The following is a 27791-nucleotide window of genomic DNA, read 5'->3' on the forward strand; positions in this document are numbered from 1 at the left end:
TACATTTAGAAACTCAATCATAAAGCCGGCAGCCTTTTTCCCCATGTATCTGGTTTTTACCTTTTACGTTTGGATTTACAAAATCATATATTTTGATTCATGCATTTGCTATGAGTTTTAGTGTATAGAAGAAATAATTTTCTCTTTTAAGTAAGCCAGTCCCTCTAACACGGGACATTTTTCAGTACAAGGCTTTGCTTGGGTAATATCCCCAGACTATTGAAAAATCAAAGCACGTTAGTTTTCACATATAAAAAGCCGTATTAAAACACAGCCTTACCATGCCTGCCCTAAAGCTAAACCTAACGAATATTTATTGTAGTCATTAAGATGCTATTAATAATTATAATTATTATTTTTAATATGTTTTATCGTATCACCAGGTGGGCCACGGCTCGTCCAATCATTGGATGATATCAGGGATGTTTTTCTGCTGATTCAGTGCTGGTGTTTGGTGCGTTCAATAATTGTTTTTCTTTAACGCAAACACTATGACCAAAATGCCATGCCCCATTACGCTAATGTCATATTTTCCTGTTAATATTTAATTTAAAATTTATTGAAATTACGTTACTGGTCAACGATCCTGACAACTGTCTGTTTTACCATTTTCAGGTAGGTAATTAGATGAAAAAAAAAAAATAACATTGCATTCTTTCTGTGCCGAGAGGTTAATGAAGCATTGACGGCTTTATCGTGGAAAGGGTTAACGGTTATGGTCTTCTCCAGCTGAAAAATGACACGTATGTTGCCAGACTAGGGGTTAAATATACACGCGTGGACCTAGCGGTGCTGTGTATAAGACGCTGTGTGTGATGGGGCAATGTGTAATTGGCGTGTGACTGAATATTTATTGGGCTCACTGATGTTGCTCCCGGTTGCCATGTTTTTAGCTAATAAGGGAAATTCATTTGTGTTGACAAAATAAGAAGATACCTCCCGCTGCTCTAAGAGAACGCTCTGATTGACTGACTCACCAGGACTTACTTAACATAGCAGAAGAAATATGTGATCATTCGTCTGCTTGTCATTTTCTTCAGAGTTAAGATCCTGAAGGAGGCATAAAATGTCGTATTTGGGTTTTCAGTGTTTATTTCACGTCGGTGATCAGACATTGTTGGCTCTTAATCTGCACAAAGTTTCTTAAAAGTGTGGTTGACGTTTTGCAATCATTTGTGGAAAGGGGGAGCTCCGGGCTGCCAACCCTGGGAGGTTCCCAGATCGTAATGACATCACGGATAACCAGCGTATGACATCACGCATAGCTTGCTATAAAATTATAAGGTCAGAACATTCACTACCCCCTTGCAACATACATAACCACCTTATGAAATTTGGCACAGCTTTATGACATAAAACGTAGCTTTCTAATGATATTACATATGTTTTATGACCTCACTCATGAAGCTCGTAGATAACTTTCAATTAATTCTCAAAACATGCGGCCATGGTAAGACTCTCCACACAGCGCTCTCCATCCTCCGGAGTCTCAGTAGGTCTGCTGGCATGCTAGGCCGCTGGAGGCGAGAACAGAACGCATGCGCTTTGGCGAGGGGAGGAAGGGATGGTATCGTTTCCCCCAATTTACAGTAAGATGCACGTTTGTACCTCTCCAAGCACCCCTCTGATGGGAGTGGGTGGCAAATTCTTGCTGGGTGCCTCCAATCAGACCCAGAGTCCCCGCTGTGTAAGAATAAGAAAGAAAATCGACAAATGCAATTGCGTTGTGCTGTCGCTTTAACTACATCGTAGAGTCACAAGTCTCTGAAATGCAGCTTTTGTTATACACCGAAATCTCACTTTATATTGATGTATATCTGGGAGCCGCTCCACCTCCCCCACCCGGCCGCCCACTCAGCTCGGAAGCGTGGGCACAGCGGAGACCGCACCACTGCAGAGCAGATGATACATCGGCTCGCCGTTAAAAGGCAGCCGGCTTCCTGGCCCTCACCCCATCTTACTCCGTGGCTATTAAGCCCCAAACATTCTATATACTGCATATCGCAAATCAGGAGAGATGAAGAGCCGCAAACTGTGATGCACAAAAACAGATCTTAACAAACCTGTAAACAACGCATGTGAATCCTGATTATATTAATTACAGAGTGGTGGCATATGTGAGAGATTTTAAAGGGACATTACAGCCCTCGTATACAGTTTCATGTGTTTTTTAACCCATGCAAATTCTTGAAGGGATTTATCCGCATTCCCTCTATACATTTTCCCGATTTTCCCGCTAACCACTTCTTTTGCTAACCAGTAACATTAACATACGTACACACAAACACATGCTAAAAGGCTTAATTAAACACACACACATACACACTTACATACTTAGTTAAACTACCGGTAATAATAACATATATAACTCATTAATAATAATGTTGAAAGGTAAATAAATCCTTATTGTAGCGACAGGTCTCTTCATAATACAACTCATAGGATGTGGCTGTGTTGCTGGGAATGAAAGGGTTACTTTGGGCGTTATAAAGGACTGGCCTCTGAATTAAAAAAGGCCGTTATTTTGAGGCTGTGTTTTGTGTTGACCTTTTTTTGGGGGGGGGAGGCGTTCTGGGTGTTTGATCCCATGAGCACACAGAGGATTATGGGAATTACGAGGTACATAAAGTAGATTTTTTACTCTTAGCTTTATGCTGGAGGTTCTTGTCTACATATTTGAGTATATGGAACACATCACTGTGTATGATGTCACAAAGGCAGAAAATGTATTGTGAGATCACAGCTCCCGGTGAAAATTACATCCAGAGTCATAAACAATTGAATAACAATAACCAAAAGTGTGTTTTGTTTCCTTCATTTATTGTGTGTCATTGGAAACAAGGGATCGGGAGTCACTATCTATCACTATCGGCCAGGGCATAGTCCATCCTTCAATTCATCCAGTCTGATGTCACAAAGGAAAAGCCAGTCTGTTTCTACTGGATGAAGAGGAAATGTCCTCTGGATTCTGCAGAATTAATGGCGTCTTGAGGAGTTGGTAGCGGTGGAGATTTGATAGTACCGTATTTGCTCGATTATAAGACGACCCTGATTATAAGACGACCCCCAAAAATCTGAATATTAATTTAGGAAAAAAAGAAAAAGCCTGATTATAAGACGACCCTATAGGAAAAAAGTTTTACCAGTAAATGTTAATTCATGTAAACTATTACATTTTTTAATAAAAGCTATGATCGAGAAAAATATTTTTTTATTTCCTTGTATTTTCCAACCTGCCCCCCAGTTACGCACATCTGCCCCCATGCTTGCCACTCCAATATGGCACTGTGGCCCATGATATGCCTTTTAAGCTTCTATATGCCACTGTGCCCCATGATATGCCTTTTAACCCCCTATGTGCCACTCTGCCTCCAGAAATGGGGGTTAAAAGGCATATTATGGGGCAGAGTGGCATATAGGGAGGTATAAGGCATTTCAGGAGGCAGAGTGGCGTATAGAGGGTTAAAAGGCATTTCTGGAGGCAGAGTGGCATTTAGGGGGTTAAAAGGCATTGTATAGAGCACTCTGCCTCCAGAAATGTCTTATACCCCTATATGCCACTCTGGCATTTAGGGGGTTAAAAGGCATATTATGGGGCAGAGTGGCATATAGGGAGGTATAAGGCATTTCTGGAGGCAGAGTGGCATTTAGGGGGTTAAAAGGCATTGTATAGAGCACTCTGCCTCCAGAAATGTCTTATACCCCTATATGCCACTCTGGCATTTAGGGGGCTAAAAGGCATATTATGGGGCAGAGTGGCATATAGGGAGGTATAAGGCATTTCTGGAGGCAGAGTGGCATTAAGGGGGTTAAAAGGCATTTCACAGAGCACTTTGCTTTCAGAAATGCCCTATGCCCCCATTTAACAACCCCCCCCCCCACACACACACACACACTTACCGGTGCTTCCAATTTCCTGTTGTATTGCCGGGGCAGTGGATTGACGTCTACGCGATTCGCTGTAGCCGGAAGGAGGTGGATTTGGCAGCGGGGGTTTGTCTGCGTCCATCGCGCAGACCTTCCCCGGCTGTCAGAGATCAGAGTTCCCCGCACCGGTGACGGTGCCGTCACCGGTGCGGGGAACTCTGATCTCTGACAGTCGGGGAAGGTCTGCGCGATGGACGCAGACAACCCCCGCTGCTAGCCACACCCGCTGCCCCGGCAATACAGCAGGAAATTGGAAGCACCGGTAAGTGTATGTGGGGTGGGGGGGAGTGTTAAATGGGGGGGGAGACAGAAGGATCCAGGTCCCCTGCAGCGGATCTGGATTTTAGTCTCATAGTCAGACCTCTATTTGAGGTCTGATTATAAGACGACCCCGATTAGAAGATGAGGGGTATTTTTCAGAGCATTTGCTCTGAAAAAAACCTCGTCTTATAATCAAGCAAATACGGTAAATTCGGCCGGTACGGGGGAGTTAAACGTCTGCTTTCTATGTCCTCCCACTTGATGCTTTTAAAGAACGGATGTCGTCTGTTTCCTTTCATCCCAAGGCGACGCTTAGGGTTCTTCTTCAAGAGACGTCTTCAAGATGTCCGTTGCGTTCTTCCTCAGCGTTTTGCAAAACCAAGGGCTGCCGAGCACAATATGTTGTAACTGTGTCCTCAAGCAATTGCCAGCATAGAAAGGCAAAGCTCCGTTCAGCATGTGGAAAAGCACGACCCCGAAGGACCACCAGTCCACGGCAGCACCTTATGCTTTCAGGAGAAGTACTTCGGGGCCCATGTACATAAATGTGCCGCAATGCTGTGTGATCCATGCGGTTCCAAAAACATTTTCTGCTGCAAGACCAAAATCGCAGATCTTTACATGGCCCTCTCTATCGAGCAAGATGTTGTCTGGCTTCAGGTCCTGATGTAATATTCCCCGGGAGTGGAGGAACTGGACACCACACACCATTTCTGCAGAATAAAAGGCAGCTGCCGTCTCAGTGAAGGAGCCCACCCTATTCAGAAATGACGCAAAGCTCCCTCCAGGCATATACTCCATAATAAGTACAGCGCAAGGCTGCGTATCCATGGCACAGGAATGGGCTGTCCCGAGCCACCTCCAGGATCCTCCTCTCTTTTAATATGTTCAGAGGTTTCATGGCTTTCTTCTGGATGATCTTAAGCGCTACTGGGGACTCCCTGGCACGGACAGAAGCCAACACAACCTTTCCAAAGCCACCTTCTCCCAGCACTGAATGGAAGGTTAAGCCAGTGACTGACATGGGGAGAGGCCTGGTAAGTCTTTCAGCAGGCACACTACTTTCCTCTTCGCTCCCGCTTCCTTTGATAGAAACCTCTCCCATGCTCTGCATTTGTTGATCCGGGGGTTCAAGTGCTTTTTGATCCCCCTGCTGGTCCAGATTATGGCCATCACCACTTTCATTAGCAGTACCGCTTCTCCTCTCTTTATCCCTACATTTGTCTGTACTGCAATTTTCTTCCACCTCTACCACCACTCTACTTGCCAAGTTCTCCGAGTTTTTATCTCTCCTCTTACTCCCTCTTATAGTGTTTATGAAAGCTGATCTTACACTTTAGCAAAATGTTCTCAGCTTTCTGGGACAGCATCTCTTTAAACCCCACCTAAATCCAGAAAAGAGACAGCAATCCTACGCAGAGTTCGGTTTGCTTTTCTTCTCCATAATGGTTTGAAATAGTTGGTAAGAACACTTTAAGTTAGCTATGGAATAGCACCTTGAAGTGTCGAGCGCCCAACTGCACCAAAGGGAAAGAGGGAGCGGCTTGCATCTTTATAGGCACACCCTCTGGGATGTCACAGAACCCTGTGATGTCATAGACGCCTGTGATGTCACAATTCACTGACCAGGCCATGGAACAATTAGGGTACTGCGCTGCCAGTTTGCTGTGACAATAAATAACCAAGAATTTTGTTTCTTGTATAGATTTCAGTTTATTATTGCTATTTATTTCTTATTTTATGTATTTCACTTGAAGCACAAACAGAGCTTAGGTTTGGTAACAGCTGATATCCACTGTTTATTAAAACGGTTATTAATAATTCAGAGTAATCACAGAAGAAGAGTACAAAGTTCAAGTAGAAAACTGACAATATGGAGCTTTTTTAAAAAAACAAAAAACAAAAACAATCTGTAAATAATCCAATCTTGATCTGTAACGCATTACAAAGTTACATGTTTATATGTTGGCAATTGTCAAAAATGTACATTGACAAAAATACCAAAATGCCTGCATTTGTGCAGATTTTACAGTTGCTGTTTTAATTTTTCTATAAAAATTAGTGGAAACCTTAAAATGTTTACTTTATTTTTAAAATCTTTAAGAATAAGGGAGTTTTTATTTAATAATAATTACACACATTGTACAGCACTGCAGAATATGATGGTGCTATATTTATCCAAAATAACTCATTGTACATCGCTGTGGCATATGATGGTGCTATATTTATTAATAATAATACACATTGTGCAGCTCTTTGGAATATGATGGCACTATATGTATCAATAATAATAACACATTGTACATCTCTGTGGAATATGATGGTGCTATATATTCTGGCAAATGCATTCATGGTAAAGTTTTAACATTCTAGATAAATGATGCAGCCAGCTATATTAAAATAACATTAGGAGATGGAGTGGTGTGATTGGCACTATTTATGCGCTCCACATTATATGTGAGAAGGCATCATAGGAAATCACCCTGTGTGTGAATGTTCCACAATGCAGCTCTCATTCATTGTCTCGATCTGATAAAAATGCAGATTGGGGAATTCACTGCTCAGATTGTATGTTTGGTTGCACTTGACCAGTAAAGTGATTGTTCTCTGACTTGAATGACTTCTTCAAAACATTTTATTCTGGCCGCTTGCCACCAAGTGATCTATGTTCGCCAGCACTCCAAATGGGTAATAAGCCCAATACATTGACTGGAACTCCTTCCGTAGCCGGCAATGCAAATGTCCCATTAGGCAAATATTTTTACAGAATCTTTAGTCTTTTATGTCAGACATGGATTAGAAATGCTGTTTTTTTATCTTAATATGTCTGTCCTAATCATTATTTCTCTTGTAGTTATAGCTCAGCCAAGACCTAACACCCCCCACAAAACAATAACATTAGCAAGAATTTGGTGATTGAAGGATTGCATTTTAATTGTACACTAGTCAGACACAGTTTAAAGTGATTGTTGGCATAATTTGGGCAGTCTAGAAGGACCGAATGGGTCTAATCTGCCGGCAGGTTCTCGGTTTCTAACTTATCTACCAACTTTTTGTGGTGAGAGCTGATGGATCCAGTGGCTATGAGTAAAAAAGGCTGTAAATGAACGTTGCAGGTTTTAAGTAACGTGGATACAAACAACGTAGAGCATGACGATGTCAGAATCACCAAGCATAGTCGGATTTATGAAACATAATCCATCTGTTCATTGCCGGAAGCAGAGCGGCGTACTTCATTGGGAAAACAATAGGGTGAAGGTGAAAAACGTCACGTTCTTCACCACAACTTCCAATCTCTCATTTATCGGTGTGTTATTCCAGAAATATACAATAAACAAACAGTTCCACACAACAAAGCTGATTGTGCTTTTGGAATTATTACCAGGATGGAGCATATCAACGTTTTGCATTAGAGCGCCGCCATTGCCTCGGAGGACAACCTTCTTTCAGGCTGAAGGAGTTGCCCCACAATGTATGCCAGTGACAACTCTTCCATTGGCCACCATGCAAGATCCAGGGACTGCTTCCAAAATGAGTTATCAGTCTAGGCCGTGCTGTTTGTGTGGAGACGTTTCATCTAAATGTATACAGTAATTTACTGCGTGATGAATCATAGCCTCGGACTAACACAGCGTGAAATGACATTGTTTCATGCAGCAGTGCCATGCGCTGGATATTCCTCTCAGTCTCTCACTTACTTCTATCAACGGATACTCCACGGGTATGAATGGGGTGTGGTCAGCTATGTGATGTCAGCAGGTGAATGGGGTGTGGTCAGCTATGGGGTGTGGTCAGCTATGTGATGTCAGCAGGTGAATGGGGTGTGGTCAGCTATGTGATATCATCAGGAATATATCAAACCGCTAAGATTTCTACACTAGTCCCTTCCTAAAGCGTAGGATTAAAACACCTACCTTACTACTACCTGTAAATAAAGTGTAGAAATAAATAAAAACCTGTTGTACTTATATTTTACAGAACATCAAGCAAGACATATTTATCAAAAACTATTTGTATGCTTTGCAGTTTCGGCTCATGTATAAAGGGTTAAATACCTAAAGATATTCAAGGAAGTATAAGAGGGAAAAATATCATCACGGAGGGTCACCGTCTAAAACTAGAGGCTCAGAGGATTAGATGCAATATAAGAAGTTTGTGTTCGCAGCAATGGTGGTAGATAAGTACAGTGGCCTTCCAGCAGAAGTGGTAGATGTCCGTGCAGTAAGGAAATGCACGGGATAGGCATGTGGCTATCCTATGTACAATGCAGAACCAAGGGCCGAGGATGTTTTGAAGCTTGTTGTTTCCTAAATGTGTATTTATTTACACAATTTAATGTATAAGCACATTTGGTGCGGTTTCTATGAATATTATTGCGACTTTTAGGTCCTATAGAAGGACACGGATGGGAGCCACCATTCAGAAGATCTGAACCATTTCTAGTGCGTTAAAAAAGTGCATTATTTTTGAATGTACAGAGTGGGGGGGCACGTTTGCTTCGTTTCCTTGTTAGGCGGCTTCAAGACATTTTAAATGTCATTGAGCAGCATTTGTTACAATAAGGCCAACTCTTAGAGGAGAAATAATGAAGTCCCTTAAGGTTCTCTTTGATTTGAAAAAGTAGGGTGTTGCATACATTACTCTAATGACTCATTCCATTAATTACCGAGATACATTAATCCTGCATTAACACTTTGCATCCCAGCTGCTATAACGCGTTTCTCACATGATGCGTAATACTTTTGCAGAAATAGCCGACTCTTAAGCTGGTGAAATGTGCGTCGGGCTGGGAGTCTGCCGAGTAGCTTCGTGGATTTGCAAAGGGGAGAAAAGGATTTAAAAAGGACGCTCGGCTATCTTACACATTAACCCTTTACGGGCGTCACAGTGGGTTTGACTTGTGTAGCATAGAGTATGTTTAGAAATGTATAAAGCGCAGGAGGCTCAGGACCGTAAAATCATGCCGTTCACATTTTAAACCAGGGTCAGCAGAACACTGCAGTTATTTTGCGCTGAGTGTCGCTGCGTTCGCTCTGGGAAATCGGTATAATTGCTTGAAAAGCAATGTGATGAGGCGGTTGCGTAACACAATGGATTACCAACTCCTAGGTAACACGCGCAGAACGAGACACAAATGTCAGAGCGCGGGCCGGGGGCTGCCGGGGATGTGTGATTTCTTACAGAGAGTTTGGAATTCTCTAATTTTACAAAACTGCTTTATCCATCTGCATGTGACTTTTTTTCTCTTTTCTTTCTCACGTCTCTCCCATTCTTTCTTCTTCTCTTTCTCTCATTCCTTCTATCCAGTAGCCACTACCCCCACACAGAACACTGTCCATCATCCCTTCTCTCCCTACTCACCACATACAAGTCTTCCCTCCCTGCACACATCTGCAAATCTCTCTCTCCATTGTGCCAATTTCACTGTCCATCTTTTACCCTCTCTCACAAGACCCCACACACAACGCTGTCCACTAGACCCCACACACAACACTGTCCACTAGACCCCACACACAACACTGTCCACTAGACCCCACACACAACACTGTCCAGCAACCCCTCCCTCTCTTCAGGACACATCTGCCAAGTCCTCCTTCCCTCTTAGGCAGGTCTGCCCTCCCTCCTTGTACACCATATGATAGGCAGGTCCTCCAGAATCCCACACAAAGGTGTACAGCAAAGGTCCAAACATAGCTCCTCACTATCAAGACACAGATTTTAGAAGGACAAATGCAAGGCCCATCAGCAGGATCCAGTTCGCTTTTGGAATCTGTACACCCTCTGTATCACCAGGGTTAAGCAGGCGTAGGCTCAGGTCCACACTGGCTGCCCAGCCATCGTGCGAGCAGAACGAATACTTTAATTGTGCTCCCCTGCTAGATGCACCAACCTTAGTGCAGATGAGGGTATTCACTTCTAACATTGACATATCTAGACACTGTGAAATATTGCATATAATATTAATTTAGGATGCTGGGAGTTTGTATATGGCATTATGTACACTAAAACAAGTTTTGCCTAATACATGGGGCGTCATTTATCCTAAATATATGCAAATTATCCTTCCTAATCTTCTGCACTTCGGTCGGTGCTTCAAGATAGGAGCAGGGTTCTACGCTTCTAGGTCTTACTGCAGTCTATACTTACAAGCAGATAAATATATAATATATGCATATTAATCACTACTATACCGTCCGTGTGTATCGAGAAAACATGAACCAACCTATATTATAAATAATAAAATAAACTATTTTCTGTAATGTGTAATTTATAAAATTTTATGGTTATGAGGTTTGCTGCAGTGCAGACATTTATAGAAAATGTCATTGTGGGTCTTGGTTTTTTAAGTGGCCTCCACTGTTTTTTTCCCTAGACTAACACACATAGGTAGCAATTATTCTCTATTGGCCACATCACCCATGCCCATTACTGCAGCCGTTAACCTCAAACGCACCTTATACAATATGGATGAAGCAGAGTCTGTGTGTATACTATAGTATACACGGATGACTGACAGCTAGGACAACGGATTATTTATTTCCCCAGTGGCTTTGAAAATATTCTCTACAGTCCAGAGCATCATCAGGACTTCAAAAGACGCACATGATATCACTCATTGGATGCCAAGACAACATTATGGAATAACGCCATTAATCTGACACAGTCCTGCTCATTTTAGTTGAGTTTAATGAGGACATTGAGGCAAATTACATGTATATTAAAGCGCGCATGTAATATTATATGTAAACTATGTAGATTTGGAAAACTATAGCTAATGTAGTCGGATCCGCCTGTAATTCCTCTGGTTCATCTGCCTCCACCAATATCTAATCACATGACTTCACAAAGCACAGGTTCAGAATCGTGTTTTTGTTCATGCGTTGTACAAGCAATGTGTGTGTTGTTAGTATGAAGGGCGTTCATTTGTTTAGTTTAAATGCACGTTGTGTCCATTATTGATGCACTCCGGTATATTGCACGGCATACGAATGAGTGCAGACATTTCTCTGTCTTTAACTCCGCCCACAGAGACCTTTAATAAAAGCGGGGCGCAGACCACTTGGCTGCCATTGAAATAAATCAGTGACGTAATACTGCATTCTCAAAGTGGTTGAAGGTTAACAAAAACAGTAATAATTAAATGCAAAATAAACCAGCTTAGTTAAATAATATTTACTGCTCTTTTATTCCCCAAATTGTGTGAGCTGGACACTATGGATGAAAATATTCCCGCTTGGGGTATATGGTGACATATGACACTGCAGAAGAATGACCGGGCATGATGGATTGCTGTATGATCACACATCCCAAAGCGATGTACCCTGCTCTACAACGCCTAATAAATGGAGCCGCGTGGTACAGCATCGCGGTGATTTATAAACGGTCGCTGTGATCTGTGATTGCGCAAGATGCCGAAAGGAAGTCTAAGGGGAACAGGGTATTGGTCCAGAAAGAAAAATGTCAGCGCCGCTAGTTTAAAATAACGCCAAGCCCAAATTAATACGGGTTATTCGTCTTGCGAGATTTATTCCCGGTGGTAGAATCTGCGTGAAAGCGCTATAGATCTGCCACATATCGTTACAGATGTGTCAGACTGGCACCTGCGATCCAGATACATTTTATGGGCAGATTTTAAGTGAAATTGCTACATCGCTTTGTTTAATTGGGCTATTTCATACAGTCACTTCCAGGGTCTCATTTCTGGGCATGTTTCGCATTTGTGGCTTGTTTCTATTTCATTTTTTTTTTTTTTTCCTGAGTGGTTTGGGGATTTTTTCCAAGCGAATGGAAAATAAAGTATTAAGGAAGGGCTTTACGCTTTCAACTTGATCTGCCACTTCATTTTTTTTTCTTTTGTCACCTCATTTATCTTGAGTGTACTGCTGAGATTTCTGCTCTTGATGGTGATGGATACACTATAAAGAAAGCCCTTCAAGCACAGTTATCTGTTCAGTCAAAGAATCTCAGGGCCTTTATTCTGCATATATTTAAATGGTAATAGCGACTACGCGGGAATAATAGGCAACGTATATCCCGAATGACCTCGTTTCACATAGGATCTTACTGCGTGAAAATCTACGGCATCACACTTATAACAGTAGAACATGGCGTAAATATCACTTTTTTACAGGAAAAAAAGTCCATCAGGGACAAACAATTATTATTAATTTTCCTTTTTACTAATCTCTTTATCCAACATTTTCGTTTTTAATGTGATCGGTAATGGTCGGATCATTGATCTATGCTGCACAACCTAGACATTTTTTTTAGCAGCTTTTAAAGGATCATGGATGTAGATCTTGGGGTATAGAGGAAAAAGAAAATCATTTTCAACCTACACAGAAGTAATAATGGGAATTCAGATATCAGGTATATATTTAATTTTGCCCCAATATTGATAAAACGTAGCAGCTACACCCAAATATGTGCTTGTGCCCCCCTGCTTTAAGGAGAGCTGTAGATCTTGCTTGCGGTGGGAGGCAGAACTAATTCGGACAGCAAACATAATAAAAATTTATGGTAGAAATGCAGTATAAATCAATGAAGCTGGCTGGGGGTTTCTTTGGGGATTTGCCTCTGTTTACTATGTAACATTAACCCCCGGCTTTTTTGTACTAGGGAAGTTAGTCGGTTGAATATAAGATATGTTGACCTTTTTTATTAAGGAGGAAAGACGTACCCATTGCGCCTTCTTGACCTCTTTAGAGTCAAGCATGTTTTGTAGAGCTGTGTCCTCCCACCAAATTATCCGAGCAAATAGAAAGGATGTAGGATCAGAAAAGAGGCATATAGGTGGGCTTCTCCTTCTAAAGGTGGGCTTGGTGTGCTATATTTTAGGCTTAATAAATAATACGTGTTTTTCCATCCATCATCCTTATTTCCCCCTTTAATGTCTCATACAGCCTCACAAATAAATAATGCTTATTAAAGTATTTTGTGAGAACTGTACTATGTACTCTTTACCAGTAGGAATAATAAAAAGAAAACGTCTTCAGGAGAAGTTGCAGCCCGGGAGATGCAGTGCACCGCACTCCTCCATGATCTGAGTTTTTGTCCTCTTTTGGGTGCTTGAATCAGCCGACCAGGTGGCAGGAAAGCGGTGCCACAAAAATGAATAGAAGCCTGTTGTGTGCATACACACGGGGTCCTTGGTAGACCCCCTGAAAATAGCATATATTTCACAAAAGTGTTAGATCCAGGGCTTTAAAACAGGAACCAGGAAACCTGTGGGCACTAAGCGTTTAAGTGCAAATGATGGCTGAAGTGCTAACAACGTTCTAAGTGAAACGGCGGAGGAGAGCGAGGTAATTTCCTCCGCAAAGCTTTTTTCCTGACACTGCAGCATTTGGCCATCAGAAGCCGAGTTTCCTTGGTTTCGATGTCGTATATATAGATACAGTACTGTATTAGGCTAAATATTTGGGTGAAATAAAGCTTTAGCTTGTCATGGAAGCATTGTAAATGGTGTCTTGGCACGTCTCCCCTACACAGGGGATTCTCCCGCTAGATGCCAAGAATCATGCAGTTCTTTAAAAAATGCAAAGCTCTGCAGGGTAAGCAGCTGAATTATAGGATTTTTTTCTCCACCGATAAACATTTGAAATTGCAGAAAAAAAACATGGTGACACCGATCATGTTTCTTAGAATTTCAAAAAATCTTTGTGCATTTAATTGACCTACATATCTCTTATTATTCCAGGATAGTCATCAAAGTTGGCTTCTATTTCTCAAACAACTGTTGTTTTAATTATTAATGTGTTTAGCAACATCAACATATTAGAAGGGGCTGGAGAAAACTCTTATCACGGTGTCTTCTGCCGTATTCAGACAAACAACATTCCTCCCAAGTGTCCAATTTTAGGAGGTACAACTCCCCTTTGGGTCCTTAATACCTCTGCCCTGTCGTCCTCTCTGGTGTCCCTCTTTTCTGGGAGCTCAGAATCCTTTGAGGGTATCATAGTGTGCTACAATCCTAAAAGTCCCAATAATGTGTAGAGAAGCAGCAGAAAGAGTTTATAAATGAATGCATATCTCATATAGCCCAAGTGTCCTAGTTTTTATGATAGGAATGTAGTCTCAGACTAGCGAGGGTCAAAGCCAAGGTCACCGTAGCCAGAGACTGGAGGAGGTCAGGGAGCAATGGGTGCAGGCACTAAGAATAAAGCCTGAGGGAGCAGGTTCCAAGATGCTGAGCTGCAATACTGGGTAGAGCACAACAACTGAGCAAATGTGAAAAGGATGCCAGGAATGAATAAAGCTAATTGTCTGTCCCTTTAAGGGATAACTAACTTCACATACACGCATACCTACTATCGGATCAGGAGGAGGCAGCTGTCCAGCAGAAGACCCCTTCAGCCCATTGATCTTAATTCCCATGTAGGAGCTACCCCATGCTGCTGGAGAGAAGCTGGTCTCGTCGGGGAACCGATGCCAGCCGCCATGGAACCTGATGCTCTGTGGAAGATTAACACTTGCTTGTGTCCCATCTGGACATGATTTGAACCCCTACCCTACCCTAGCTACGATCCTTCCATGCTGATCTTAAAGCCGTGCGTTCCCAGAGCAAACACAAAAATCACGAATCTCTACGCACATGAACTTCCCATCAAGTGCAACCCCTCCTTTAATCAATAAAATGCACTGATATTGGACTTATTACATTATATCAAATTGGTGACATAGTTTCGACTTGTATTAGAATACTGAGAGACATTGGTAGACATCGGCAATTTGGAAACCGTCCTTTTCATTGCACCCTGACCATCAAGTCACCGTTTGTGATGAAAAATACGCATCAAAGCAGAATTATTGTGGAGAGTTGCATAAGGACGTTAATTAATGATTAAGGGTTTTGTTTCTCGAGAGAAGGGGTTGCCATATTTGACGAATACATGGAGGAGCTGTGATGATCAACCATGTCTAAATTTGTTTATGTGGTTTTTCATAAATGGGACTTTTAGAAGGTTAGGCATGGTGCATTAGTTGTGTTTGCATGAAGTTGGTGGACTAGGTGTCAGAGTAGGCGAATTAAAGTAATTCATTTGTGAAACCTAGTGGACTTCACAAATATTGGTTAGGTTGATCTTTGTCAATACTAAATGCATGCAAGCAAACTAAATACTAATCAAATGTAGCGCTCGTTTGTACATGGAACACTGAGAATCCATTAGGACTGCATCATTTCCACTCGCTGGCCCCGGCTGGTGTAATGATATCACCATACCTTATGTTTGACTGTGAGACTGTGAGACTTACACGGCAGAGCTGGCCTGCAGTTTGTACACGATGAGCTGTTATAATCCAATATTCTCAACCCAGCTTTAAGGGAAGCCTTGCCAAGGTTACATGTGAAGGGATCACCTGTGTTTAAGAATGGAACATGTTTGAGTCAGCAGTAGGAAAACCATGTAGTAGAAGTCAGAGGTGGTTCTAGAACACATGGAATCTGTATATGTTAAGAAAATTTCAACTATACATGACAACGGGATGATACTGAGAGGAGGAAAAGAAAACCCAATTCACTGGGCAGAGTCTAGGTGGACATTACACTGGGATGAGGAGAACGTTAACAGGAATCCTTAAGATAAATGTTAGAAAGAGAACCTACATTTTTTTTGACAAGAGCATATTGCCCTTTCTTGAGAATTGCATTTTCAGCATTTACATGTATTTAGATTTAATAGTATTTATCTATTTGTATTCCAGGATTTGCGTGTCTTCAGGTGAGAGGACTTGATTTTAGTGTTAATGATTTGATGGCAATGATTTGCTAATTTACATACTCAGAAGTCTTTCATGAAGTTCTTCATGTTATATAGTTTGAATACCATGTCAAAAACTTATTATTTATCATTGTAAAAGAACATATTCCACACTCCACACGTTTTTCAATTTTTCCAGAAAAAATGGCTTTGGGAACCCAAAAAACACTGGATTTAAAAAAAAAAAAAATTCATTTTTTCCAGCCTTTACCATCTAGTAATACCATCAAATTTTCTAATATGTGTTCAGCCTACTGGAGTTTAAACAGTTAAAATAAAAATATATAAAAAAAATCTCTTCCGTTAGCTGATCGTACTGTATTTTCTGCTGCTTTTTTTTTTTTAGTAACGAGTGCTAAATTTTTATTGAATGTTCTGTACGAGCGTTGCATTTGCAATCAATGAAAGTTCCAATAACACAAAATACCAAACATATCCCTTTTGAGTTAAATGGAATTTACTAAAACTGTTCTTTTTTTATTAATGATCCAATTACTAATTTACACAGGTTTTTATCGAGGTGTCAAAGTGATGGAAAGTCCTATAGCTGTGAACTTTTCCTTTCGCCGCCCAAGCTTCCTGATTCAGCATGTGGACTGTACTTTTCTAGGTGAATTCTGCTATGATGGGGGATTAATGATCCTAAGAGTCTACTTTCTGGCATTTACTCGTAACCGGAATTATTTAGGGAAAGATGAGGGTTTTTATTTTTTGACCATATAGCTCATAAAGCTGATTTGGGAAAGGTTGACATTTGTGAAGCCCAATTACAGAGGAGTTGCTGATCATATTTTACTTCCCGTGGACCATTCGATGATTTCTTTTAACATTCTGTTCTTGGTGAGCCTGATCTAAGCACAGGGTGTGCTGTTCAGTACCAAGTGACTCCTATTATACGATTGTATATAGCCAGGTCTAATAATAAGTCCCTTTCTTGCTAAGGTCGGATTGCGTAATGCTGGCGTGATAAACTAATTCAGATGTATGACTGCGGGAGCCAGGAAAGCTCCGGTCGTACATGTGCACGGGGGTCTCATTATACCCGCCTCGCCGAGCCAGCTAGAGCTGACTGGTGGTAAGCGTATCACGTGTCGGGAGATGCGTTCGGCCAAACATATCTCCTGCATGGCAAGTAACATGGAGGTGGAGAGAGGTGCAAATGCATATGGCGGATTTTGCAGAATCTCTCATGCATTTGCAAGGGGGCACCATGTAAAGTCAGGTGGCATGTGGTTCAAGTGCATATGATGGGTGAATTGTCCCTTTAAGTTAAATAAAGTTGCCTCTTTTAAAAAAGACCCTTCTAAAAGATGCATTCTGGAAGGTCCCACAGAGTGGAGACAAACCACTTTTTTAACCCCTTTAGAAGTTTTGGCATGGGGCTCGGAGTGCACAGGCGGCTGCTGGCACGGGGTCTTTACTTACCACCATAGTCACGGCACACGTATATTTTGCTGGGCCATATCTCTCCATGACGTTTGGACAGCCCATAGGTAACATTTTGTGATATGTTTATTCAATAAAAAGGTCCTTCTCTACATGTAAGATAAAGTAGGATATTACAAGAAGGAAAGGTTGACCGTGAACACTGAAGACCATCAGTGAAGGCCATGGGGCAGAAATCATGTATAGAATAGTAGGCTCTTTCTTAGTGGGGCATTCTTTCTAAAGCAAAGTACCCTCTTTATGGAAAGAAGGCAGTCTGCCCTTTGTCAATATTCTAATGATCATGTTTTACCTTTTATAATTAGCTGTTTGAAACCTCTTTAAACATAGTGATCCTAACAAGTCTAGAATAAACTATTTTTATTTTCAACCTGTAATAAATCTTAATTTTGGCTCTGAAGAAATGTAAAATGTTATCTACTTTAGCAATGTTGACTGAATGAGGTCAGCTCCAGTGAACAGAGAATGATCAGCTCCAAGCTCCAGCCGAGCAAAATACCTTTCGTGTTAGCAGCACAATTCTGCAAATCCCCCACCCAAGTGAAATAAATGTTTCTGCCAATTAGAGATTATATTTACATTGAAAATATAGAATTTAGAGACTGGTAAAAAAATCCACAGTGTAAAAGGGTAAGATATTCCATTCTGTTGGTGGATTCATTAGATACAATGCAGTGCTTTGTTAGCACTATGTATGTCAAACCAAAAGAAAATAATGGCCCCCATTATTGAGGTGCTCTAAGGCTGGTGAGGTGGGTGGTCCATGTACAGGTTCACCTACTGGGAGACGCACATGAAATCCCACACCCGGGCACCAGGAACCCTAGTCCCCCTCTGAACCTCCACCTGCTATTTCATACGTTAATCAAATCATCTTAAGAGCTGGACAAATCCGTGGAATTCTGGTAACGTTTGGATGGAGAGTGGGGAGTAAAGGGAAATTTTTGAATGATGTTTTAATATGTGGGATTGGCGTGCGGCCAGAGAGCAGAGCTTTACCAAAACGTTGAAACATTGATAACTGTTTTTGTAATTAGATAAAGCATTTAGAAGCTGAACAATATATATTTGAGAAAAAGGACATTAGGAAAAAGGCATTTGTTGGATGGACTGTCCTAAAGAAGAACACTTGGATATGGAGTGCCGTATTTAACGCAGGGCAAGCTCCAGGCTTACTTTGGAAGCTCATAGAAGCTGCCCCTTAGGACCTCATCAATAGCCACCCTGGGAGGTTTAAGTACTCCACTGGCAAGCTGGAGCCTAGCATTGTGCTCAGTGACTTCTACCCTCCTGATGCCGGTGTGCTGCATGAAGGAGAAATCTGTGATGGTCAGAGCAGGTTACAGGTGGCAGGTACCCCTGGGCTAAAGTGGGCCACTAAAGGAGGCCAAAGAGTGCCTCCAGATTGAAGAAAGGCATCTAGCGCCAATGTGGTTTTATAGAATGTTGATGTTAGGCATGTCAATAACATAGGAAAGAAAATGGTTTCTCCCATCTCAGTAAGTGTTCTAAATCCGCTTCAAGTTACTGTGATGAGTTAAGTTCTCTGACTATTTGTTTTATTAGGTTTTCATTAGAGTATGGATTTTGTTTGGTTATGAAGTTCGTTAGGCAGCTCAGCGTTAGTAGAAGAAAGTAGTTACTTTTGTCTTGTTCTCTATATTCTGGGAATATGAGCCATGTATTCCAATGACAGACTTAATGTACGCTTCATCATCACAGATGAAGAATAGTAGTACCAGTAGTAGTAGTATATGTTGAAAAAAGTAGTAGTGTAGTATATGTTGGCATACGATGTGTTAATAAAGAAAAGTAGTCACTGCCGATTGACAGAAGGCACTTGTCTCTGACTTATCACAAAACACCAGCAAGTACTGTCACGCTGTACTAACCAAAATGTGTAGAAAATATCAAACATATATTATTTGCTAATATTTACAGGATGATTAATCGTTGTAATACGATGTGTTCCATAGAATCAATACATTGTTTTTAAAAATGATAAATGAATATGTATGTTTTCTGTATGAACCCCAGTAAGCGCTGTAATTACTGTTAATTACTAGGTACTAGCAGCTATATATTTTTCCCTAGAGAAAGTTTATCACTCATCACTCATAACAATAAAATATCAAAAATATTCACCTGCTCATGTATACCACATAGGAAATTACAGTATAAAGGGGCATGTGATTCCTCCCATATAATGATCACAGTAGGATAACATCATCAGTCTAGCAAACCCACATTTCCCAACATTATTTTCAGTGCCAATGTAGGGCTTGTAAGTGTCAGACCCTTGATTTGCAACTTGCTGTTGATGTATTTCATGCGGTCGGACCGTGAACATCGGCCCATTCTGGCTCAGGCCATGTCCTTTTTCTGCCTATTAAATGCGCCATGATCTCGAAGATGTTGGCAGGCTCCAGCCAGGCGAAGACGCTTTTGGTTGCCATGTTTCTGGAAAGTGGCACGCAGTAGCTATGCAGGTCCTGGCTGTATTCCCAGTGGACATTCATAAAATCAAAAGATATTGGAAAACTGATCACATAAAAAAAGTCTGCCTTTTTGAAACAGGTTTTAATTGCTTTACGTTCTAGCGCTCAAGTAGTGACAGCACCATTATAAATGAAATACTACGTCGAGCGAAGAAGGAAAATATACGTATCATGAATGAAAGGTGTGTGACCTATTGAATTTGCTTTTTGAGTTAGAAAGTGTTTTTTTTGGCATTCTTACTGGTTATGTATTTTTCCGCATCAATTAAGACGGAAGTTGCCTTGTTTTCTTTTCTTCAATTTGTTGGCCGTTGAGGGGTAAATTGGCTGTGAGGTTCAGGTGTCAATATCGGGGGGCAATTTCAATGTTGATACGTTAATCAGTGTGATTCTTCAATAGCTGCTTAGAATTTTTTTTTCCAAAATGAATGTATTTTGCAATTCTTTTACAAATTCATCATTGATATATATACGGTGTTTCTTTTTTGGAATGTAACTCTTATGAAGACCTCAGGTGGTTGAGGGACACGATGTCGGTTGGTTGAACACGATAATATGCAGCTTTTGTTTTGGTGGCTGCTTGACAGCCAAATATGATTATATTAAGTTAATTTGTCTCAAACCAGAAAAAAAAAAAGTTTGCAAAATTCCAGGTAACACAAGAAGCTATGGAGACTCCGCAGACTGGAAACGATTAAACACTGACTATCTTAAATGTCTGTTCTTTCTTCTCACCTTTCCTTTACGCTCCGTCTTATCTGCCGGTCCTTCTAGGTGACATGGATTACAACTGGTTGGAGCACACGTCTTGGCACAGCAGCGAGGCGTCCCCAATGTCTTTGGTGAGACATTTGGGGCCTTAACATCCGATTTCCTTTATCATTTCACACCTTCCTTTGTTTTTAGTTACACCTATGCATGTCTTTCTTTTTTTCCCCCCCTTTTTATATATATATACATATATATATATCCTTTTTTTTTTATCCCACACTTGTAGGGGACAGTCAAAGGGGAAAAAGAAAAACTAGTGAGCAGTCAGTTATGTCGGATTCTAACACCTTGTCTGAAAGACAAAAGAAAATGTTGTGCTATGGAGGCCACTCATTGGAAGAGGATTTGGAATGGTCTGAGCCCCAGATTAAAGACTCTGGGGTAGACACGTGTAGTAGCACCACCCTAAACGAGGAGCATAGCCATAGCGAGAAGGTACTGAAACTGTGAAAAGCCTGCGTTTGAATCTGCTCATTTGGTCTGCGTTTACTCTCTGTCACTCATTTAATTAGAACATTACCGACAGGAGGCTTATTTGAAGATCTGGGTGTGACGGCATCGTCGATCGCCAACATTGCCAACAATCACCAGATTTTTGGCACTATTGGGCATCCGGTAGCTGCATCATGCTGCATCTGCTGTCTTTAAATGAGCTCCAAGGTGTAGAAAAGAAAAACAAAACAAGAAAAAAAAAAAACACCTCCTCCTTGTACTGAACAATCCCGGAAATCGCCAGGCACAGAAATGTCCTTTTTTCTAATTTTATAGTATTCGGTATCTTCTTCCTTCACAAAGTTTTATATCCATGGAGGGTGCAGCTCAATTGGCAAACCTTTAGCTGTGATCCCACTTTAAGGGGTTAACGGGTAAGAAAAACAAATTTGGGTCTGTTTGCACAGAAAAGTTGTTTTTCTTTTTTCCCTTTCACTTTCATGTCATGTTTGTCCTTTTTCATTTGTTGCCATGACATTTTTTTGTGCCATTTGTCATAGTTTGCGGGTTAATGTCTTTCTTTATTTGCTTTCAGTGATGTGGGAGCCGTGTTGTCTGTCTGTCTGTCTTCTGCGTTTGCTCTGTGTAGTATCTGCATGGCGCATGGAATATGTCAAACGTTGCACTAATGAAGCAGCTGCGATTGTACAGAATTTAATATTTGATGTTATTGTATATGGATGCCAAAAATAATTAACCCCTCAGTAAACAACATTAACTCTTTGATTTGCAAGACGTCTCTGCAATAGATATTTTTTTCCCCCCAATATCATGAAAAATGACCCTGTACTTTAAGGGTTGATATTTTTGGTGTGTAGATTTCTTATGTTTTGGAGTTTAGAATTGAGCAGCGAAAGGAAATATTAGGAGAGGTTCTCAGATTTGTCCTAAATAGCTAGAAAAGCTTCTCATTCTGGCATCTAGTCTGTAAAACTCACAAAAACTTTATGCCATTCGAGTGAATCAGGGGCTGTGTGACTCCAGTCCTTTATCTTATGACGGGAATCCAAACACCTGGCTCATCTTAATTTCAGTCCAAAAACAACAGGGATGTCTACTGTTTCCGGGCTCATTTAGACCAATATCGCTAGTTAAAGAGGAACACACGCAGCGTATGGTATAGCAAGGAGAGATTACAATAACGGTGTATTTGGGGGGGGGGGGGGATAGTGGTTTCTGGTTTGGATAAATAACAAAAGTCCTGGCTGACAAGTCGAAGATGAAATAATACAGATTATGTAGTTTGCGGACAGATAATAGGCCATTGGCAAAGGATTTGAGAACTTCAGCACTGGACAGCTCCTGTCTGAGCCAAAGCGTAAGATATTAATAAAGGTAAGAATACCCAACGATAGTAGTTAGACAATCTTAGAATTCATAAATTACTCCCACTTATTTAGCAAAAGAAAATCAGGGTTAGTGGGAAAGTCTTTGTCAGATGGACAAATTTGGATTGTTATAGTTATAATTTGACTATAAGACCCCAAACCCTTGGTAAATGAAGTGAAACTCGAGCGCTAACTAGGATCAGGTAAGGCAGAGTGATATTTCCTACGCTGCTCTCTATACAGCAGTGTATAGACGTTTGATCAAAGCTCTTCATTTCTGCTTCGCTCCAATAAAAAAACAGCTAATGCGAGGGTCCTTTAAAGAACACTGCGCGCTTCACAAATATAATATATGTAAATAAATATATAAAACATAGAGCATCACAACATGCAGATCCAGCTGCTGCTGTGTTTAATAGTCTAAAAGCCATATGTATGGCGACAATATTTTTTTTAAATTTTTACTCATAATAATCATATGTCCCTAAATGTACTGACGGCAAAAAGAACACGCCATTGCGTTGTGACACTCGGTCACAGTTAATATCATCACTGAATATCAGATTCTCTACAGCGCAGTCTTTACACGATCCTTGCTGCTCTTTCGGTTTTTGTTTTCAAGAGAACGAGGCCTCATGTAATTTCTTTATATCACCGATGCAGCACCCCGTTACCTGGCAGCCGTCCAAAGATGGAGAACGCCTAATCGGCCGCATTTTGTTGAATAAGCGGCTGAAAGACGGGAGTGTTCCTCGAGATTCGGGAGCAATGCTTGGACTTAAGGTGAGTGTCAACTAGGTTTTTTCTTAACCCGCTTTTCCTCCCCTCCGGATTTGTTTGACGGCCGCTAAGCAAATGACAGGAACTGCACTGAAGCCATTAATCACCAATTTCCTTGCAGTACGTGGGTCTGTCTCGCAGAAGGTACATGGCCTTGCCAATTATCCCAAATTGCAAACTCGGAATCCTTTAGCCTCATGTTCCAGTATTTTCTGCTCAGAAGTTTAAAATTGGATTTAAAATATAAGCTCTATATACGAAAGCCTCCAGGAACAACATGCCAAGAGGAATACTTATCAAAATAAATTCTCTACCAACTCTCTGGGACAGAGCTAGATTAGGACAATTCAATCGTGAATGCTCAAAACCCAAGAGGGGCACTTTCTGTTTGTAGCTGGTGGCTGGCATTATATGCGTCGGGGCTCTTTGGATCGGGTACTTGGCTGTTAGATGCTTGTCACTGGCCCTCGCTCTGCCCTCGCTGTACTGATCATTGTGCTCTGCAACTGCTGTCACAAAGTATTTCTAAGGTAAAGGAATATAAATTGGATTCCTTTGACTTCTTACTGTCTTTTAAATGTGTTTTATCACCACTATATTACTGGGCAAGTGGCTGGACTCGCCCAATGGGCCAAAATGTATACACCCTGCCCATAAGAGCAGGGACACTTTGGAGATACAAAGACTTGATGTATTGGTATGATGGGAAAGCTGACAGGAGAGTTGTGTTTCAGCTCCTTGACTTCCCAATACATTATGAAGGGCCAACTCCGTTGAGCTTCTGCTGCAAGAAAAGATTTCCTGGCCCCATAAAATGTATTGTTAAATCAGTGAAATTCTCATTCCATGCTAAATTATACATTATACAGGGCCCAGACCTTCACGCTGGAGAAACCTGCTTTTGTTGGCCCTTGTTATGAATGTGGAGAGTTGAAACCAAACTCTCCTGTAAACTTTCCCTTTAATAAATAAACCTCATCATCAGGTTATACACTGAATAGTTATATGGATATTTAGTAGCACAATGTTACTGTGGATCATAATATATCACACAGTTAAATAAAACTAGAGCCATGTGAAGACGTGGACGATGAGGGGCTTACCGGAGTCACTGTGAATGCTAGTTTAAGCGCCAAATTTAGGGCAAGTTTAAAGAACTATAAATAATTCAATCTAAAATGCAATAAATACATTTTATAATCTGTAAGGAAATATAGACAACCCATACTTTTATTTATTTGTTTTTGCTCGATTATAAGACGACCCCCCCAAAATCTGAATATTCATTTATGAAAAAAGAAAAAGCCTGAATATAAGACAACCCTGTAGGAAAAAAGTTTTACCAGTAAATGTTAATTCATGTAAACTATGTGAACATGTTTTTTTAATAAAAGCTATGATTGAGAAAAATATTTTGTTTTTTATTTCCTTTTTTTCCAACCTGCCCTCCCAGTTATGCACATCTGCCCCCAGGCTGCCCCAGAAATGCCTTATTCCCCCTATATGCCACTGTGCGCCATGATATGCCTTTTAACCCTCCATATGCCACTGTGCCCCATGATATGCCTTTTGACCCCCTATGTGCCACTCTGCCTCCAGAATTGCCTTATACCCTTATATGCCACTCTTGCATTTAGGGGGTTAAAAGGCATATTATGGGGCAGAGTGGCATATAGGGAGGTATAAGGCATTTCAGGAGGCAGAGTGGCGTATAGAGGGTTAAAAGGCATTTCTGGAGGCAGAGTGGCATTAAGGGGGTTTAAAGGCATTTCATAGAGCACTCTGCCTCCAGAAATGCCCTATGCCCCCCCCATTTGACACTCCCTCCCTCATCCAAACTTACCGGTGTTTCTGAGTCCCCGGTGCGTAGTCCAGGCAGCGTGTAGAGCTCTACGCGATTCGCGTACACAACTTCCGGCTGTCAGAGTTCCCCGTCTACACACTGCCCCGGCTACACACCGGCAAGTTGGGGGGGGGGGGGCAGGAGGATCCAGGTCCCCTGCAGCGCTGCGGGGGATCTGGATCTTAGTCGCATAGTCAGACGTATTTGAGGTCTGATTATAAGATGACCCCGATTATAAGACGAGGGGTATTTTTCAGAGCATTTGCTCTGGAAAAAAACTCGTCTTATAATCGAGCAAATACGGTATTTTATGTCAGTTAATTAATCTTGTCCAAAATATCTCTGTTTTATTCCACATTTTCCATTTGCAGTCTATGGGAGGATTGCTGTTCAATTCCTTCTGATATATTTATCTCCGGTGTTTATTGAATTCACTATTATTCTGTTAAATACAGTTTAAGAAGAAAAGTACCATAGTAACTATGGATTATAGGGCACAATTCATTCTAATCGGCTTTATATGAATTGGTGGAATACTTCATTTAAAAAAAAACCATTAATTTTAATTTAGGCATGATTTTCCATCCAGATTACTTGGTAGATTCAATTTCTGCATTTGAGCTACTAACAATAATAGTGTATAACACTCAGTTATACCCTTTTGAGCACCACTAAATTATTTCACCATGGCGTGTGATAAAAGAACGTCTGTGGTGCCTTCCGGCGAGGCATTTGGCTGGTATAGTGAATGTTCATGGTTTTGTCCCCAAATACATAGAATATCTGTGACCTGCAGATAGCGGTGGCCTCTTAGGACTAACACATCTCCTGTTATCGCTCACAAACCTCACACAAGACATTTGGATCCAAAAACTTCGGAAAAGATCACCGAACCACAGATTGTGTATTTGCTGGTGTGGTCAAGCCTTTCTGAAGCCAAAGTCTTCACCTTAGTGAATTACTCCCAAGTCTTAATAAATTAATATTTACCAAACCATATTTATTATTGTTCCCTGTCCAAGTTTTAGTCTCTTGTTAAAAACCATTTTGACCTAAGTTTTACAATGAATGCATCAGCTATTAGAGAAGGTTTTGCCTGACATTTTGCTTTTGCCCCTTTTCATTCTGAAATCCCAGGCATTAGTATTTTCTTTGATCCTTCTTTATGTTTTAGAATAGTTTTCTGCGTAGCCGCAGGGTTTTTAAAGTCTTCTTTGTGTGACGGGCCCACCATGCTTTTGCTGCTGCGGGGGAGCGTTCTTGAATCCATCATTCTCTTTATAAAAGTAGAACTTATTCTTTTGAAACTTCAAAGTGTGACATGTTTACTAAAATTATACTTCTCTGAAATGTGCTTCAGTTTTTCTTCTTTCTGATTCTGAATCATATCCTTAAGAAGAATGAATATCCCCGAAGTAAAATTTGAGTTTAGCTATAAATATATATATATAACGGTAAAATGGCTGCATAAAAATGTAACACACATTGTGTGTATATATACTATATGACCAAAAGTATGTGGACACCCTCCTAATTATTGAGTTTAGGTGGTTCAGCTGCACCCATTGCTAATAGGTGTATAAAATCAAGCACATGGACAGCCATCTCCAACGGCAAACATTGCCAGTAGAATTGGTCCTACTGATGAGCTCATGGGATGCGATCTTTGCCACAAGTCAGTAAGTGGAATTTATGCCCTGCTAGATCTGCCCCGATTCACTTTAAGCACTATTATTGTGAAGTGAAAGCTCAGCCAGCAATGGGTAGATCACACACTCACAGAGCGGGGCTGCCGAGGGCTGAAGTGCATAAAAATCGCCTGTCCTCTGTAGCATCACTCACTGGAGAGCTCCAAACTGCCTGTGGAAGCAACATCAGCACAAGTGCTGTGCGTCATGTGCTTCATGAAACGGGTTTCCATGGCCGAGCCCCTGTCTACAAACTTAAGATTACCATGCGCAATACCAAGTGTCCTCTGGAGTGATGCACACACTTCTGGAAGTCTGACAGAGGAATCTGGGTTTGGCAGATACCAGGAGAACGCTACCCAGGCCCGGACTGGGACAAAAAATAGGCCCGGGCATTTAAGCCTGAGCAGCCCATATTTATTTATTTATTTATTGTTAAAGCCCACCCTTCATGTACCATCTTTGCAGTTATTCATTCACACAAGTCATTAACACATTCATTAATGCAGTCTCACAAATCATTCAAGCAGTTGATCCACACATGAATTCATTGTCATACGCATTCACACAATTCATCCACACATTTATTCATTCATTCTCATACGCATTCACACTACCCTCTCTCCCCATCTTATCTGCCCCTTCTCACTGTTCCCCCTTTTCACTATGTACCCCTTTTCATTATGTACCCCTTTTCACTATGTACCCCCTCTATCCCCTCTCCCCATTTCTCACTATCTAACCCCCCTCTGCCCCTTCTCACTGCACCCCCTTCCCTCACCCTACTTACCTTGTTGCTGGAGCAAGCAGCAACTGCGGCCGGGCCCGCGGCAGGACCGGACTGACTGGGCCTATGCGGCCTCTATGGCCGCATTAACGCAGGGCATAAGGGGCACCTGCCCCTTAAGCCCGCCACAACTGCGACCGGGTCCGCCACTCTAAGGGGCCGGGAAGCCCCCACCAGGGCCGGCCTTAGGGGTCTGCGGCCGCACAGG

General features: G+C 41.4%; 1 protein-coding gene across 37 annotated transcripts in view; it reads left to right on the plus strand.

Annotated features, from left to right (window-relative positions):
* Window positions 1-27791, plus strand: part of LOC149305615 (regulating synaptic membrane exocytosis protein 2) — a 271086-nt gene that overhangs the window by 130919 nt on the left and 112376 nt on the right. For 27 of the 37 annotated variants that reach the window (XM_089477182.1, XM_089477194.1, XM_089477190.1 and 24 more), the window contains 2 exons: window positions 20669-20736; window positions 23149-23268. In XM_089477182.1, the coding sequence (XP_089333308.1) occupies window positions 20669-20736; window positions 23149-23268 (188 nt within the window). Of the gene's footprint in view, window positions 1-20668; window positions 20737-20891; window positions 21101-23148; window positions 23269-27791 lie in introns of all 37 variants that reach the window. The other 10 variants (XM_089477180.1, XM_089477191.1, XM_089477188.1 and 7 more) reach the window with 1 other exon arrangement.

This window comes from Sceloporus occidentalis, unplaced genomic scaffold (assembly GCF_023333645.1).
Source record: "Sceloporus occidentalis isolate IW3139 unplaced genomic scaffold, rSceOcc1.0.p SCAF_11, whole genome shotgun sequence".
In the NCBI taxonomy this organism is placed as follows: domain Eukaryota; kingdom Metazoa; phylum Chordata; class Lepidosauria; order Squamata; family Phrynosomatidae; genus Sceloporus; species Sceloporus occidentalis.